General features: G+C 41.6%; 2 protein-coding genes across 9 annotated transcripts in view; one reads left to right on the forward strand and one right to left on the reverse strand.

Annotated features, from left to right (window-relative positions):
- The window catches only part of dnajc16l (DnaJ (Hsp40) homolog, subfamily C, member 16 like), a 57,392-nt gene that overhangs the window by 17,744 nt on the left and 21,503 nt on the right, over positions 1–18,145 (reverse strand). For 6 of the 8 annotated variants that reach the window (XM_060910836.1, XM_060910835.1, XM_060910840.1 and 3 more), the window contains 6 exons: positions 16,177–16,359; positions 15,762–15,838; positions 14,667–14,747; positions 14,484–14,570; positions 14,107–14,277; positions 8,484–10,087 (listed from right to left, as the gene is read on the reverse strand). In XM_060910836.1, the coding sequence (XP_060766819.1) occupies positions 9,742–10,087; positions 14,107–14,277; positions 14,484–14,570; positions 14,667–14,747; positions 15,762–15,838; positions 16,177–16,359 (945 nt within the window). In that variant the 3' untranslated portion in view covers positions 8,484–9,741. Of the gene's footprint in view, positions 1–8,483; positions 10,088–14,106; positions 14,278–14,483; positions 14,571–14,666; positions 14,748–15,761; positions 15,839–16,176; positions 16,360–18,145 lie in introns of those variants that run through there. The other 2 variants (XM_060910839.1, XM_060910837.1) reach the window with 1 other exon arrangement.
- Positions 1,480–4,309, forward strand: cdab (cytidine deaminase b). Its single transcript, XM_060910848.1, has 4 exons — positions 1,480–1,663; positions 3,830–3,941; positions 4,032–4,089; positions 4,169–4,309. Exons 1-4 carry the CDS (start codon positions 1,480–1,482, stop codon positions 4,307–4,309), a joined length of 495 nt encoding a protein of 164 aa, XP_060766831.1.

Here is an 18,145-nt window from a genome sequence, read left to right on the forward strand (position 1 = left end):
CGCATCATGCAGCATCCAACCCACCGGTGGTGGATGATGGACGTTAAACCGGATAGTGAGTGAGTGAGAGAAGTACATACATTTAAAAAGAGCAGTGCAAACATCACTAATAAAAGATGTCATAACCTTTGAATGTGTGTGGGTGATATCTTGTAAAGTTGGATACAACCTCCCCAACCTATCTGTGCCAATCTCCCTTAAAAAATGCACACCCCAGGAAAACTGGATTTAGCCCCTGGTCTTTTCAATAGCTAGAAACAGCCCTGCTCTGTGTGTGCACGCATGCCCGCTGGTTAAATGCGGAGAAGGAATATGACAAAAATAAAGGCTTGTTCTTCTTAATTTACGCACAAATGTATTTATTTCACTTGAAGTGTTCAGCAAACCAGCTTCCTACGTGTATTATGTCACTCCACCCAATGGAGAATAAGCATTGAATATGATTTACGAAATTGCATGGTTATCAAGACATGACGCCACACGTCAGAGCTGATGAGAATATCCAATGAGAGTTTTCTGCTGCGCATGCGCAGAAACATTTCTTTGTTCGCCGACAAGTGAAAATGCCATAAGATACATATTACATGTAAAACTTCTGCGCTAGTGAGCAACTGTGACAATTTGTAAATGAACATGGCTGCCAGGTTTGCTTTGTTAAATACAGATGATTTTGAGAGAATTTTGAAAGAGAAAGACACGAATGCGTATGTATAATAATAATAATAATAATAATAAATAATACTCATCTTCGACTCGTTCAATATCATGTTAGCTGAATGGAATATATTGGCTATACCATGAAAAAAAAACTAGATAGAACTCGACGCCGACGGCGTCGATGGGGATGCCTCCGCCCGGTAGACTACACACCTTATTAAGTTGTGATTTGGGGATGGACATTTGACCTCACAGTAATCTTGACCTGGTGAAATTACCTGTATCAGCCTTGGAGATATTGTGTTCACAAGGTTTTCGGACAGACATTTGACCTCACAGTGACCTTGACTTTAGACCTTTTGATCTCAAAATCTAATCAGTTCATGTTTGTCCCAAAGTGCACAAATGGTGAAAGTTTGGTGAAATTCCTGTCATTAGCCTTTGAGATATCGTGTTCACAAGGTTTCGGGACGGACGGACAGACGCACAACCCGAAAACATAATGCCTCCTGCACCAGTGTTGCCAGATTGGGCGGTTTTAAGTGCATTTTGGTGGGTTTTGAACATATTTTGGGCTGGAAAACGTCAGCAGTATCTGGCAACACTGTCCTGCACCTTACGGTGGCGGAGGCATAAAAAAGCCAGCCAAAATTAAATATTAAATGTGTTCCAGAATGTAGTGTAGAATGTGTTACAGTATATAGTGCATAGAATGTTTATGGAATATAGTGTAGTGTGTGTTATAGAACATACTGTAGAATGCATTACAGAATACAGAAAGTCCTGTATACATAGCTACAGACACAAAGACCACAGAGTGAAATGGGAGACCTGAAAGGGGGACAGGAACTGCTACATGAGCTGACACGGGGTTCGAATATAAACTCCTCCGGGGTAAAGGAGTTGATCCGACACTCTCTGGAGGCTAAAAATTTTGCATACTGTCCCTACAGCAAGTTCCGAGTTGGGGCTGCACTTGTGGCCCATGACGGCAAAGTGTTCACAGGTGAGACTGAGGCTGTAAATAAAACAGACATTATTAGACAGCCAGTGAAAAATTACCAGATTACCAACACTTTATTTTAAACGTGTTTTATGGAATTGATGGACGCTGTGGATTGTAAAATTCAATTTAAATGAAACAACTTCTATTATATAACCTATGTACTGAAATTCTTTACATGTATTAGAGAGAGTGTGTGTCTGTGTGCGCGCGTGTGCGGCTGCGCACTAACGAGATGAGGAGGAGCTAGGGAGAGAGAGCGTGCGCAGGCGCACGACAAGGAGGAGGGGAGCGAGGGAACGACGCAGCGCACGCGGGAGAGTAACAAAGGGATCTGTAGCTTAAAACTAGTCCCAGCTAAGCCTTAAAGGAACAGTCCACCGTACTTCCATAATGAAATATGCTCTTATCTGAATTGAGACGAGCTGCTCCGTACCTCTCCGAGCTTTGCTCGACCTCCCAGTCAGTCAGACGCAGTGTCACTCCTGTTAGCAATGTAGCTAGGCTCAGTATGGCCAATGGTATTTTTTGGGGCTGTAGTTAGATGCGACCAAACTCTTCCGCGTTTTTCCTGTTTACATAGGTTTATATGACCAGTGATATGAAACAAGTTCAGTTACACAAATTGAAACGTAGCGATTTTCTATGCTATGGAAAGTCCGCACTATAATGACAGGCGTACTAACACCTTCTGCGCGCTTCGGCAGCGCATTGATACGGAGCTCAGATATCAATGCGCTGCCGAAGCGCGCAGAAGAATCTGCAGAATGCGCAGAAGAAGAGAAGAATCTGGAGACAAAAATCTTAGTTTTGTTGGTCGTTAGCCTGTGCAACTTGCTCCCAATAACACTGCTTTTTTGCGTTCACCAACACTACTGATGAACACTACACTGGCTGGAAAGTGATTGCACTACCGCACTAACAGCGCCAACTCGGGCAAGCTAACGATGGCCTTTGAATATGCTGATATGAATGGCATATCAGATGTATTCCATTCAACTACTCGTCTTCGACTTATTCAATATCGTGCTAGCTGAATGGAATATATCTGATATACCATGAAAAAAAAAGCCAGCCAATATTATTTAAACTAGTAGTTATTGCTAGTGACAGTCGAAACTCTCAGGTGTGTCGTGTTAGAGAACCTAAGTCAAATTTAACTGCTACACAATGTCGACACTGGAGACTCCTTCCAAAAAAAAAAAAAAAAAAGTGTGTCTTTACAGAAAACTTCATACCAACAATTGCACATTTTTTTTTAAATCCGTTCATCAGCCATAGCATCAAAACTACCTTTCTAATACTGTGTAGATCCTCTTGTGCCACCAAAACAGCTCTGACCTGTCAAGACATGGATGCCACAAGATGTCTGAAGGTGTGCTGCGGTATCTGGCACCAAGATATTAGCAACAGATCCTTTAAGTCCTAGTTGTGAGGTGGGGCTTCCATGGATCAGACTTGTTTGCCTCGGGCAATCCACAGATGCTCAATCGGATTGAGATTTGGAGAATTGAGAGGCCAGGTCAACACCTTGAACTGCATCAAGTTCCTCAAACCATTCTTGAATAAATTTTCTGAAAGAGGCCTCTGCCATTTGGGAATGCCGGTACCATGAAGGGGTGCATTTTGTTTGCAATAATGTCTAGGTAGGTGGTATGTATCAAACTAACATCCATATGAATTAATTCCCAGCAGAATCTAATATATCCCAGCCCTTGACAGGTGCCAATGTAACAAAACGATCAATGTTCTTCATCTGGTTTTAATGTCATGGCTGATTGGTGTATGAAATTAAAATGATAACGTGCTAGAAGGAGTGCATTAATACAAACCTTTCCTTACTTTTGGCTGGGCCCCACCCAAACTGATAATCACATCAATCAGTTTTTCTTTGGCTAATCAGACACAAGATATGCTAGAGCAGTTGGAGTTAGGTGCCTTGCTCAAGGCCACTTCAGCCAGTTGTGCTGGTCCAGGGAATTGAACCAGCAACCTATTGGTCCCAAAGCTGCTTCTCTAACCATTAGGCCATGGCTTCCCCAGTGATTTGAATTTCAGACTGAACTACCATCAAATGTGCTGTAATAAACAAATTTGATCAAATCACAATGAAAAATTCAACTCAATGCGACAATAGCAACCTGACCTTGTTTATTTTCCCCAAAATAGGCTGCAATGTTGAAAATGCCTGCTACAACCTGGGCATCTGCGCAGAGAGGACTGCCATCTCGAAGGCCGTATCAGAAGGATACAGAGATTTCAAAGCCATCGCAATAGCCAGGTACAGCGCCAGTGGTTATTATGGTTATTATATACATTCATCAGCTGTTAATATAGCAATCATTTACGTCAGACCACTTTGCCTTGACAGTGATTTGTGTGAACAGTTCATCTCCCCCTGTGGAGCGTGTCGGCAGTTCATGAGAGAAGTAAGTCAAGCATCAAATCTTTATTATTTAAATGGCTAGGAATGTGCAGGAACGACTATGTCATTTTTCATGTCATCAGTTTGGTGGCAGCTGGGTGGTGTACTTATCCAAATCAGATGGTTCGTACATAGAGAGGACAGTTGAAGAACTGCTGCCCGAGTCTTTCGGACCAGAGGATCTGAAGAGGAAGAAGATGCACACTATTCCAAAGGAGTTTTAAGATTTTAAAATAATTTGGAATAGTTACCGCAATGTTTTGCAGACTCTTTTCCCAAAATATCCAATGATACAGAATCTTATCCAAGTGGATGAAGATATAAAGGGCGCTGTTGTAGGTCCTGGTGGGAAAAAAGTTCTTCTGGGATTTAACACTTTCCCAGGATCAAGAGAAGCGGAAAGCATATGGAATGAAGGTATTTGTACAACCCCGATTCCAAAAAAGTTGGGACAAAGTACAAATTGTAAATAAAAACGGAATGCAATGATGTGGAAGTTTCAAAATTCCATATTTTATTCAGAATAGAACATAGATGACATATCAAATGTTTAAACTGAGAAAATGTATCATTTAAAGAGAAAAATTAGGTGATTTTAAATTTCATAACAACAACACATCTCAAAAAAGCTGGGACAAGGCCATGTTTACCACTGTGAGACATCCCCTTTTCTCTTTACAACAGTCTGTAAACGTCTGGGGACTGAGGAGACAAGTTGCTCAAGTTTAGGGATAGGAATGTTAACCCATTCTTGTCTAATGTAGGATTCTAGTTGCTCAACTGTCTTAGGTCTTTTTTGTCGCATCTTCCGTTTTATGATGCGCCAAATGTTTTCTATGGGTGAAAGATCTGGACTGCAGGCTGGCCAGTTCAGTACCCGGACCCTTCTTCTACGCAGCCGTGATGCTGTAATTGATGCAGTATGTGGTTTGGCATTGTCATGTTGGAAAATGCAAGGTCTTCCCTGAAAGAGACGTCGTCTGGATGGCAGCATATGTTGCTCTAGAACCTTTCAGCATTGATGGTGTCTTTCCAGATGTGTAAGCTGCCCATGCCACACACACTAATGCAACCCCATACCATCAGAGATGCAGGCTTCTGAACTGAGCGCTGATAACAACTTGGGTCGTCTTTCTCCTCTTTAATCCAAATGGCACGGCGTCCCTGATTTCCATAAAGAACTTCACATTTTGATTTGTCTGACCACAGAACAGTTTTCCACTTTGCCACAGTCCATTTTAAATGAACCTTGGCCCAGAGAAGGCGTCTGCGCTTCTGGATCATGTTTAGATATGGCTTCTTCTTTGAACTATAGAGTTTTAGCTGGCAACGGCGGATGGCACGGTGAATTGTGTTCACAGATAATGTTCTCTGGAAATATTCCTGAGCCCATTTTGTGATTTCCAATACAGAAGCATGCCTGTATGTGATGCAGTGCCGTCTAAGGGCCCGAAGATCACGGGCACCCAGTATGGTTTTCCGGCCTTGACCCTTACGCACAGAGATTCTTCCAGATTCTCTGAATCTTTTGATGATATTATGCACTGTAGATGATGATATGTTCAAACTCTTTGCAATTTTACACTGTCGAACTCCTTTCTGATATTGCTCCACTATTTGTCGGTGCAGAATTAGGGGGATTGGTGATCCTCTTCCCATCTTTACTTCTGAGAGCCGCTGCCACTCCAAGATGCTCTTTTTATACCCAGTCATGTTAATGACCTATTGCCAATTGACCTAATGAGTTGCAATTTGGTCCTCCAGCTGTTCCTTTTTTGTACCTTTAACTTTTCCAGCCTCTTATTGCCCCTGTCCCAACTTTTTTGAGATGTGTTGCTCTCATGAAATTTCAAATAAGCTAATATTTGGCATGAAATTTCAAAATGTCTAACTTTTGACATTTGATATGTTGTCTTTGTTCTATTGTGAAAACAATATCAGTTTTTGAGATTTGTAAATTATTGCATTCCATTTTTATTTACAATTTGTACTTTGTCCCAACTTTTTTGGAATCGGGGTTGTATTAAGAATGGCACCTAATTTCTGGAGAGGAAAACAAAACAAAACCAAAAACCCAAAAGATAGTGTGTTTCATGTACAACAATTTTTCCCCATCAGAAAGGGAAAAAAAAGAACCCCTTCAGGAAGCTACTATCTAAAAAATATAAACAAACAAATAAAAAACAAGATCAACTGTGAGCTACTGCTCACTTACGTATCCCCCCCGCTCTTGCTTATATCAGAATGCAAGCAATCGAAGGATTAAGACACTTATTAGGAACGTTGACTTCAACAAATAATGAACCCTGAAACGAGTAAGTAAAGAGCAGTGTCTCTCCACAGGGATTTCAAATAGCATCCTGGTAAACTGTCATTCTGAAATAGCATTTTGCTTCTTGAAATAGCATCAAAATCCACCCTATACGTTTCATAAATACATTCAGTCAGTAAACAGGAAGTTGATGTGCGACAAACCTGCAAACAGTAAACATGGTATAGAACCCCAAGCTGAAGCTCGGTACCAAATATCAAGCAGTTGTGATTTGTAGTTGCTGAGAAAAATGTGAGGAAAATTTAGTAAATCCACGCTACGCGTTTCATAAATACATTCAGTCGGTAAACAGGAAGTCGATGTTGGACAGCCCTGAAAACGGTATACAAGGTATAGAACCCCAAGCTGAAGTTTGGTACCAAGTGGCTATGATTTGTGGTTGCTGAGAAAAAGGACGTTTCGGACAGATGGACGGACAGAGGTAAATCAGTACCCCATCCCCCCACCCTTCGGAGCAGGGCTATAAATAATAATAAAAATTCCCCATATTATATATATTTACTAGGATACATCCTGGACTTAAACATTTGTGCCTCTCAAAAAGTGAACCCAGGTTTGTTATTTTTGGTGCTCATTTGTAATATGGAAAAAAATAATTTTAAATGTATTTTACATGTTGTAAATATAATTGTGTGTAAATTGTATCCTGTATTTAAGGTACATTTGTGTGCTAAATAAAGTTGATACAATCCAGTTAATGGAGATTTAATTCTGTCTTTCATGGAACTAAATCTGAAACAGCATAGATCAGAAATATTCAAAACTGGATCAAGAGAACTGATTTTCATGTTTTTTTTTAAATATATAAATTGAAATGTTTCAAAAATATAAACTCTCTTGGTTATAGACAACTAAAGACGATTAAAAAAAAATGAAAACAAGAAACGGATATATGACAGCTGCTATTGTCAATGAGCAAATCTGTCTTTTGTAGAATTGGTTTCAGATTATTGTACATGTCTATTATATGCTTATACAGTACCAGTCAAAAGTTTGTACACCCCACTCATTCATAGATTTTTCTGTGTTTTGACTATTTTCTGCATTGTAGAACAAAAGTGAAGACATCAAAACTCATCTCATCTCATTATCTCTAGCCGCTTTATCCTGTTCTACAGGGTCGCAGGCAAGCTGGAGCCTATCCCAGCTGACTACGGGCGAAAGGCGGGGTACACCCTGGACAAGTCGCCAGGTCATCACAGGGCTGACACATAGACACAGACAACCATTCACACTCACATTCACACCTACGGTCAATTTAGAGTCACCAGTTAACCTAACCTGCATGTCTTTGGACTGTGGGGGAAACCGGAGCACCCGGAGGAAACCCACGCGGACATGGGGAGAACATGCAAACTCCGCACAGAAAGGCCCTCGCCGGCCACGGGACTCGAACCCGGACCTTCTTGCTGTGAGGCGACAGCACTAACCACTACACCACCGTGCCGCCCGACATCAAAACTATGAAATAACAAATGGAACATGTATGGAATTATGTGGTAAACAAAACATATGTTTCATATTTTAGGTTCTTCAAAGTGGCCACAATTAACATGTGCCTCGCCAAAAGTTAGTGGAATTTCTTGCCTTCTTAATAAGTGAGATTAAACAGTAAATAAAAAAAAAACACAGTAAATAGCCCTATTCAACACCCCAACTGCAGTAATCCAACTTTTGACTGGTACCGTATATTTTACTGTCAAGGACGTTGGGTGGAAATACCACTATGCTACATGGTTGTAGTACAGAATAAAACACTTAGGATGTATCGTCATCAGAAAACGATCACTTACTTACATTTAATGTTGTGGAACGTCTGTGAAACTAGTTAGTTCATGTTATCACTTACCCTATAGCAGGTATAAAAGGTTGTTCCAAAAGTCACCAGCCTTTTTCCTCTCTTCTTGAATAAATTACAAAGCACTGACACTAGAGACTCCTTCCATAAAATGTTAAAACACCTCCATATCAATGATTCTCCATTTAAAAAAAAATTCATCAACACCTGACCAATCAGAATTGAGAATTTAACAGTACTTCTAAAACAAAAATAAAAATACAGCCTATTTTGTACTGTTTAGAGTTTATTTAAATTAAAACATTATGAATAAGACACAGACCAAACAAAAACAATGCGTCATCTTATAAATTAAATATATCTTTCTTTAAATTATGATATCATCTAACAAAATCTTTTGAGGTCAGGATGGTATTCGGTTAACCTCTGAAAAGAGGATCAATAGTTTAGATGCAGTGTAAGTAAACTCGTCAAACACACTTGTGTTAAATTATTTTTGGATGATGATTTACGCACGGGAAAATGTAAAAGTGAGACGTTTACATGGTCCAAGTGGTGAAATTTAAAGAAAGGGGCTACATGCTAGAAGTCAAAGCAAAACGTGGCAACCATAAGGCTTTTTTTTCCATGCAAACAACTCGAACACACAAACTCACTCATAAATGGAGAAGTAATAATGCTTTGAACAGGATTTGTTTGGTTATATATATATATAGTTTTGTTCATTTGAAAGCGCATTCATCAGCTAAAAACACTACTGACCTATCACGGCTTTTCATTCGCTGTGGAGTAAAGATTCTACAAACACGCTGGACGTTTCTGTTCCTTAATGCACTCAGTAGTAAAAGACGATCAAGCCACGTATTATGAGCAATAGTGATATTAATATTCTTAGGAAAATAATGGACAGATCATGTACATACTCTAATTTAGAGTTACATCTAAAACAGCATTTGTGGGTAAAATGAGATCATTTCCAGCACACAAAGTGCAATAATTTCCTAGAGTGTACACATCATCCCAAAAGTGGTCTTTTATCGTTACAGAGCTCATGTCTTGACAATAAACATGTGGGACCTGATCCTAGAACAACTTTCAGTCGTTACATGTATATGCGCTTTCATTCTGGCAGAATTTTCCTCTCTTGCCTGTGCATGAACCGACCTGTGAATGCTTCTACAGCATAAATCAGCAGCTAAAATAAAGTCCAAAGACTATCTCCCCCCCCCACACACACACATTGAAAATAATATGCAAGATTGGTTGGTAGTGCAGCTCCTTCTGGCAGCAAAAAGTGCGTACCTGGTGCTGCCACGAGGGAAAGACTCGGCCAGTGCATAATCCTGAAGAACTTTCTGCACAAGTACATTTTCTAATCAAGCCTCACATACTACACACAGAATGTACCTGTGGTCAACTCCCAGCCAAACATCAACAGCTCCTGCTTTCTATCGTACACACAAACCACACAGTGGAGTCCAGACCTGATATTTAAGAAACTCCCACAAGGTTTCAAACCCACCTATTTATTTGTTAGGGCTTGTGGTGTGCAGATCAGGCCAGGCAGGAATGTGATGCCTGGGCAGCGTGCCCTCTGTCAGCTTCTCCATCCATAGGTTCAGCCGGTCCAGCTTGTGCTGGAGCTTTACAGTGTCATCCTTGTCCTTGGTGAACGTGGGCCTGAAAAGGCAAAAGTACTTTTTATGGCCATTAAGGGCCAGCACATGGCCAGTGTAGTCTGGTTTACAGGAGGACACGCCCTCTTCTTCCTCGTCTTCTGAAAGCCTGGCAGAGGGCGCCAACTGCAGGAGTGAGTCCATCCACCGACTGTGCTTGTTAGTGTTAAAGAAGGAGTAGTGAAGAGTCGGATACCTAAGAAAAGGCACACAATCGGATTGGAAATATTTTACGAAATGTAAATATTACATGCAAACAACTTAACAGGAGTTCAATTGAGGTATTTCACCTGACGTCACAGGGTCACGTGACGCCCCGGTGTCCGCCATTTTGAAGGTCAAGCTAGCTAATGTCAACAACATAGTAGCTAGTATGTTACTGTAGCAATGTTTACGTTCAGCCATTTGGATGACTTAAAACCTTTCAGTCTCAAGTTTTTCCTTTATTGTATTTACTAGTTTACTGTAATTATGATCCGGCAGCTATTTACACCGGATCCAGTGTAAATAGCTGCCGGAGCGCGCTCCGGCTTGCTCCCCCTCAAATTAAGCAGCGCGCTCCGGCTTGCTCCCCCTCAAATTAAGCAGCATGCTCCGGCTTGCTCCCGGAGTGCTCCGGCCGAGGTTCCGGAGCACGCTCCGGCTTGCTCCCCCTCAAATTAAGCAGCATGCTCCGGCTTGCTCCTGGAGTGCTCCGGCCGAGGTTCCGAGCGCGCTCTGGCTTGCTCCCCCTCAAATTAAGCAGCGCGCTCCGGCTTGCTTCCGGAGTGCTGCGGCTGAGGTTCCGGAGCGCGCTCCGGCTTGCTCCCCCTCAAATTAAGCAGCGTGCTCTGGCTTGCTCCCGGAGTGCTCCGGCCGAGGTTCCGGAGTGCGCGCCGGCTTGCTCCCCCTCAAATTAAGCAGCGTGCTCCGGCTTGCTCCCGGAGTGCTCCGGGAGCAAGCCGGAGCGCGCTGCTTAATTTGAGGGGGAGCAAGCCGGAGCGCGCTCCGGCAGCTATTTACACTGGATCCGGTGTAAATAGCTGCCGGATCATAATTACAGTAAACTAGTAAATCCAGTAAAGGAAAAACTTGAGACTGAAAGGTTTTAACAGTCATTCAAATGACTGAACGTAAACATTGCTACAGTAACATACTAGCTACTATGTTGTTGACATTAGCTAGTGCTAACAGCTAGCTGCTAGTACACTGCTACAACACAGACACCGACCCTAATAATACAGTTCTTGGTCATTGCCTGGTAACAGCAAATTTATAACGGGCCATGTCTCAGCAGACTAAGAAGTTATTTCAATGACATTTAATAACATTTTGTTTATCCTGAGGACCGAAAGTAAATGAAAATGTGAACAAACCTTAGCTGTAATAAGATGGCGACCACCGGCTCCAGGGACGACCCGCTGATGTAGGCATCCAAACTCTTATACGCTTTCAGATCAATACCTGTGTATGGCGATGGATTTTTAACGACATAGGTATACAGATCATGTGGGCCGAAGTCAGGTAAAGACGAGGGCTTCGTGTACTTCCGTACGTCAGTGAACGATCCTGGTGGAAGCAGGTAAACGTCGTTCTCTAAGCCTGCTAACCTCAATTTTTGCAAATACCTCTCCCTCTGCTCGCCCTGTAAATGCCCTACGTCGCTGGATAGTGAAGGTGTTTTCTGTATCTCGCTCCTTTTTCTTTTATGTTTTTCGTTTGTCGCCTTCCTCGCATTCAAACTGATTCGAGCCGTGACGTCCAAAATGGCAGCCTAACGATGCATCACGACTTGGTCACGTGGGTGAAAAACCTCAATAGGTACAAGCGGCTCTAATCTAGCTCATTTTCCAACATGTTTAACAGTACAGTGGTAAAAGTGATCAAAAAAAAAACAACCACCCATGCTGTTTCTTTGGCCTTTTCAGCTTTTAGGAACATTAAAATGTCCTGTCGATAATAACCTTTGTTATACATTTAACCCTTTGGTGACTGACCCCTTGAAAATGGTTCCTCCAGGAACGATGACGTTTCAGTTGTCAAGACAACGGAAAAACTAAAATACAAGAGCATTTTGTTTTGTGCACAAGAGCATTGTGACGCATCTTTCTGTTTTTGTATTTTAGTTTTTCCGTTGTCTTGACAACTGAAAAGTCATCGTTCCTGGAGGAACCATTTTCAAGGGGTCAGTCACCAAAGTTAATAAAAAAAACTAGCAATAACAATTTTGATATTGCTTGTTTTTATTATTAAAGAGTAACAACACGAGGACACGAGTAAATAAAGAGCAGTGTTCTCACCAGGGATTTCAAACAGCATCCTAATAAACTGTCATTTTGAAATAGCATTTCGCTTCTTGAAAGAGCGTCAAAACCCACCGTGTGTTTCGTAAACACGTTCAGTTGGTAAACAGGAAGTCGATGTGGGACAGACCTGAAAACGGTACACACGGTATAGAACCCCAAGCTGAAGCTCGGTACCAAATATCAAGCAGTTATGATTTGTAGTTGCTGAGAAAAAAAAGTGTTACGAAAATGTTGTAAATCCACGCTATGCGTTTCGTAAATATGGTAAACAGTCGGTCAACAGATAGTTGATGTGTGACAGACCTGATAATGGTATACACGGTATAGAACCCCAAGCTGAAGTTTGGTACCAAGTGGCTATGATTTGTGGTGTTTCGGACGGACGGAGATACAGACAGCTGGATGGACAGAGGTAAATAAGTCAGTATACCCCCCTCCTATTCTATATTAAACTTCGGTCAAATATCTGTAACGTTCTGCATTCTCTACAATTTTTTTACCTTGCGCAATACCAGAAAAATTCAGTTGAAATCAAGCCATGTGAGGCGAATTGGTCCGCCTCTGAAAAAACTTGGCGTTTGAATTTCCCGGGAAACATTGATTTCCGTGACGTCATCTGCGGGACGCCTCCTTCTGAATCCTACGTCAGCGCTGGTTTGTTTATGAGAAAACGACCTGGTTTTCTGCAAATTTCTTCAACGTTATCGCGTAATTATTAAAATGGTTAACAGATGTATCGTAGGAGGGTGTAGCAACACCAATCTTGATGGGATTAGTACTCATCGTTTCCCAAAAGACCGGACAATGAGAGAGAAATGGGAGCGCTTGGTCTACACAGGCTGTGCACTGAAACCGTGCAAAGCTCTCGCAGCCTGCTGGCGCTTCCGCAGGTAACGTCACGAATCTGGCTCCAGACTCCCTTTGGGATTTTTCCAGACGCGTTTTGTTATTTTATTTTTTTCTGCTGTAGACAGATGGCCTTGTGCAAAATTACCCTTCTGGATGAGTGTGTAAAGGGACATTCTTTCATATAAAAAAAAAAAAAAAAAAAAAAAAAAAAAAACAAACATGAAATTGGTCCAGAATATGCACTTTAACGGTTAAGGCTGTGTGTTACTGATCTGAAGATCATGGATTCAAGCCCCACCACTGACAAGCGGTCACTGTTGGGCCCTTGAGCAAGGCCCTTAATCCTTTCTGCTCCAGGAGCACTGTGTCATGTACCTCCTTTGCTGGACGCCGCCCTGGATAAGAGCGTCTGCTAAATGCCTGTCATGTAATTATCATCAAACTGTTTATCTGAAACATCCTATTTCTCAGGAAACGGTTTACCATGGTGCGTTTTCTCCCACTTCTACATTTCCTACCAAAGCACGCTGCAGCTACTCCTTGGCTTTTCCTTCACCTGTTTATAAAACAGGGATGCAAACAGCGCGCCTTTTGGCGGATGGCGCCTTTTTCACGGCTGAATCGCGCAGATCCGAATTTTTTTTTAGGGGGGGCGTTGGAGTGTCTGATTATAATTTCAAAGTAAATTCTGTATTAAAATTACTAAATAAGCAAATCCGTTACAGTCCATGAAACAGGAAGTATAAGGATGAGGAAAAAAACAGTTTAAATCAGGAAGCTACGCACATTTGTGCAGCCTGAGCGGTAGGACTGCGCAAATGTGCGCAGCTTCCCGATTTAAACTGTTTTTTTTCCTCATCCTTATACTTCCTGTTTCATGGACTGTAACGGATTTGCTTATTTAGTAATTTTAATACAGAATTTACTTTGAAATTATAATCAGACACTCCAACGCCCCCCCTAAAAAAAATTTTGGATCTGCGTGATTCGGCCGTGAAAAAGGCGCCATCCGCCAAAAGGCGCGCTGTTTGCATCCCTGATAAAAACATAAATGCGTACATGTGAAAACCGTGAGCCTCACCTTGAAAATGAGTACACTTCTTTGGCAAACTTCTTCAGCAGGACCTGTTTGGATGCATCTGTGAGCACCAGCACCACATTGATGTGTCCTGGCTTTAACTTCACTAGATTGCTTGTGTAGGTCATGTCTGTCAACTCTGTTACCTCTACAAAGTTCTTCTTTGAAGGACGGCTGAACAAATGGGGAAAAACAAAACAAAAAACAGGAGACACTCTAAAGCACAGACCAACCCCAAAGTTACAGATTTTTCATTTTCGGTTATGTGCCTGTAAAATCCTCTCGTGTGTAATTTCTGCAGTAGAAATTGCGAAACTGTTCTGCTTCGTACGATTTAAGCTTTTTTAATTTGAAGAACAGGACGATCAAATCTGTCGCACCTGGATGTGTTTTCTGTATCCGAAGAGCTTCCTGCTGCCTTTTGGGATTCTTTAGCCTTCCGCTTGGCCGTTTTTTCCTCTGTGTCACTGCAAATTGGTGGAGTTTGAAAGTAAAGTCAAGGCCAAGCTACACTGTGATGAGTCAGACTTGTAATGATGTCCCGAGTGTGTTTCAGCTCCTACCTGAAAGCCTGAATGATGACGGTGCCAAAGAGGATGAAAAGCGCAGAGAAGATCAGAGATACAATGGGCATCACCTCTCGCCTGGGGGAGATAAACAAACTAAATCTCAGTGTTTTACCGCACTCTGGTTGCTCTCAAACTTGAAGCTTGCTTCTGTCTGTTCCGACAAACATATCGGCTGTATTCTATCTGAAGAACAGTTTCATCATACACCACACAAGTGTATAACTTGAATAGAAATTTAATGCTGATAGAATCTTAAAGTGCATATTCTGGACCAATTTCGTGTTTTTTTTTTTTTTTTATATGAAAGTATGTCCCTTTACACACTCATCCAGAAGGGTAATTTTGCACAAGGCCGTCTGTCTACAGCAGAAAAAAAATAAAATAACAAAACGCGTCTGGAAAAATCCCAAGGGAGTCTGGAGCCAGATTCGTGATGTTACCTGCGGAAGCGCCAGCAGGCTGTGCGAGCTTGCACGGTTTCAGTGCACAGCCTGTGTAGACCAAGCGCTCCCGTTTCTCTCTCATTGTCCGGTCTTTTGGGAAACGATGAGTACTAATCCCATCAAGATTGGTGTTGCTACACCCTCCTACGATACATCTGTTAACCATTTTAATAATTACGCGATAACGTTGAAGAAATTTGCAGAAAACCACCAGGTCGTTTTCTCATAAACAAACTAGCGCTGACGTAGGATTCAGAAGGAGGCGTCCCGCACGCGACGTCACGAAAATCAATGTTTGCCGGGAAATCCAAATGCCAAGTTTTTTCAGAGGCGGACCAATTCGCCTCAAATGGCTTGATTTCAACTGAATTTTTCTGGTATTGCGCAAGGTAAAAAAAATTGCAGAGAATGCAGAATGCTACAGATATTTGACCAAAGTTCAATATAAAACAGGAGAATTACATTGATCTTGCTCCTGAATTTACCCGTGATATGCACTTTAAAATACCAAGGTCACTATTTGTTATACTACACGTTATTACAGGTCTACAGTCAAATCTCTTCGACAAATTACGTCTCGAGTACCGTTTAAAAAAAAAAAAATTCAGGTGCTACAGGTGAGACTCCTGAAACTTCTCATACTTACCAGTTTGAGTAGAGAACGTCAAAGTAGACTTGAGAAATGTAATCACAGGCAGCATTCAACCAACGAATTAGAAAAATCTGGAATGGAGATGATGAGAATTAAAAATGAGATCGCAGACTGGGACAGTTCAGTTTACACTGTAGAACAAATCCAAATTATTTCTGAACTGAAAATTATAATGCCTCCAATCATGTACAACTCAAGAGGGTGGTTTATGGCATGGTTGTTGATACGGACACAGCAAGTACTGCATTTATGTCCTTTTTTCTAGCAAACTTTCCTGCTCAAACTGCATACTGGGGAAGAGTAAGACACCATACCGCATCTCTGAGCTTCATCAGTTCTAAATCCTGTATGATATCCTTGGAATAACCCGTGTGCGTCAGCATGATTGGTGGAGGGCTGACAGACTCACCGAGGCGAGCTCATTATTGAGTTCGGGCAGCATGGCGTCATAGGTCAGAAAAGTCGGGTCTCTCTGTAGGAGCTCCAGCTGCTTGTGGAGGCGGTGCTTATCATCGTCACTCCCATTCCAGCCACCTGTCACTGTCCGGTACAGCACCTTTCCTGTGGCACTCCGCCTCTCCAGAATGATGACCTGGTAAACGTTTGGGACAAACACATACAAACATGCACACAGACAGACATGATGTGAATATGAATACTAAATCTTAATCCTAATTTATAAATAAATAAATAAATAAATAAATATTATGTACTTATTGACCGAGTTAGGTCAGGCCAGACGTGAAAATATTTGGCTTGAGGTCATGCCGTACAAATGACCAAAGGCCAAATATTTTCCCGCCCGGCCCGACCTAACTCAGTCAATAAGCATTTTATCATATGACCTTTTTTAACGGATGTACACAGTGGAAAGCAATGACCAACGGTGTGCGAGAAACGCCTCAACTGAGCACAGTGAAAGTGAATTTTATTATCCAGATGATTTATCAGACACAGATCGAACTGAACAAGCTGAAATTGTCAATGAAAATGAAAACGAGGTACTTTTGAGTGAAGAAATTCACTTGTTTATACAATGACAACAAGAAAACACTGTAAAACGAGTGCTCCGAGAGCACAATATCCTCTGCTAGCAACTATGCCAGAACTCTGGTAAAATATGACCGAATTGAACGAAATTGGAATATGCGTATTACCGACATATAACAAAGAATCCGGTCAAGTTTCGTGAAATTCCTCCAAAAACCGTGAGAGGAGTTGATTTCAGAAGGTGAGCACCCTTCCCGGGACGGACGGACAGATATCGCCACGACATAATTCCTCTTCGGGCCTTTCGGCCAGCGTGGGATAATAAAAACTGAGGGAAGTTGATTTCAGAAAGCAAGCACACGTTGATGAAATTGCCAAAGGACAAGTTTGTTAATTATCAAGCGCTCTGGTAAAATTTACCCAAATTAAACGAAATTTCGATATACGTATAACTGTCATATAACAAAGCCTTTTGCCAAGTTTGGTGAAATTCCTCAAAAAATTGTAAGAGGAGTTGATTTCAGAAGAACGTACACCCTCATGAAATTGTCCAAGTTATTTAATCAAGGGTCAAATCTCTGGTAAAATTATAACAAACTAAATTAAATCGCAATATGCGTATTACCGTCATATAACAAGGCCTTCTGTCAAACTTCAAGAAATTCGTCCAAAAATTGTGAGAGGAGTTGATGTCAGAAGGCGAGCACACCTTCATGAAATTGTCAAAGTACAAGGTTGTTAATCAAGGGCTGTAACTCTGGGAAAATGCGATAGAACTGAATGACATTACAATATACGTACTGCCGACATACTGTACATCAATGCCTTTTACCAAGTTTCGTGAAATTCCTCCAAAAATTGTGAGAGGAGTTGATTTCAGAAAGAAAACACACTCTCAAAGTATAATTTTGTTAATCAAGGGCTGCAACTCTTCTAAAATGTAACCCAATTTAACGAAATTACAATATGCGGACTACAGACACAGAACAATGCTTCTTGTCAAGTTTCCTGAAATTCCTCCAAAAATTGTAAGAGGAGTTGATTTCAGAAGGTGAGCACCCTTCCCGGGACGGATGGAAATCGCCACGACATAATTCCTCTTTAGGCCTTTCGGCCAGCAGGGGATTTAAAAAAAAAAAAAAAAAAACCAAAGTACGACATGAATGTTTTCAAAAGATTCCTTGTTGAAGTTAAGGAGGAAAAAGACATAACAGTCACCCCCCCCCCCCCCCCAAGGACCTGGACAGCTTGCTTTGTATTTTTTTTTTATGTACAAGCTAGGGCGGCATGGTGATGTAGTGGTTAGCTCTGTCGCCTCACAGCAAGAAGGTCCGGGTTCGAGCCCTGTGGCCGGCGAGGGCCTTTCTGTGCGGAGTTTGCATGTTCTC

Source organism: Neoarius graeffei, chromosome 26 (genome assembly GCF_027579695.1).
Source record: "Neoarius graeffei isolate fNeoGra1 chromosome 26, fNeoGra1.pri, whole genome shotgun sequence".
Lineage (NCBI taxonomy): Eukaryota > Metazoa > Chordata > Actinopteri > Siluriformes > Ariidae > Neoarius > Neoarius graeffei.

Bases quoted from the DNA above. Each gene is read 5' to 3' on its own strand.
- cdab (XM_060910848.1), top strand. From the start codon at position 1,480: ATGGGAGACCTGAAAGGGGGACAGGAACTGCTACATGAGCTGACACGG. The intron at 3,942-4,031 runs GTACAGCGCCAG...TTGCCTTGACAG, and splicing joins AAAGCCATCGCAATAGCCAG to TGATTTGTGTGAACAGTTCA. The intron at 4,090-4,168 runs GTAAGTCAAGCA...TCATGTCATCAG, and splicing joins GTCGGCAGTTCATGAGAGAA to TTTGGTGGCAGCTGGGTGGT.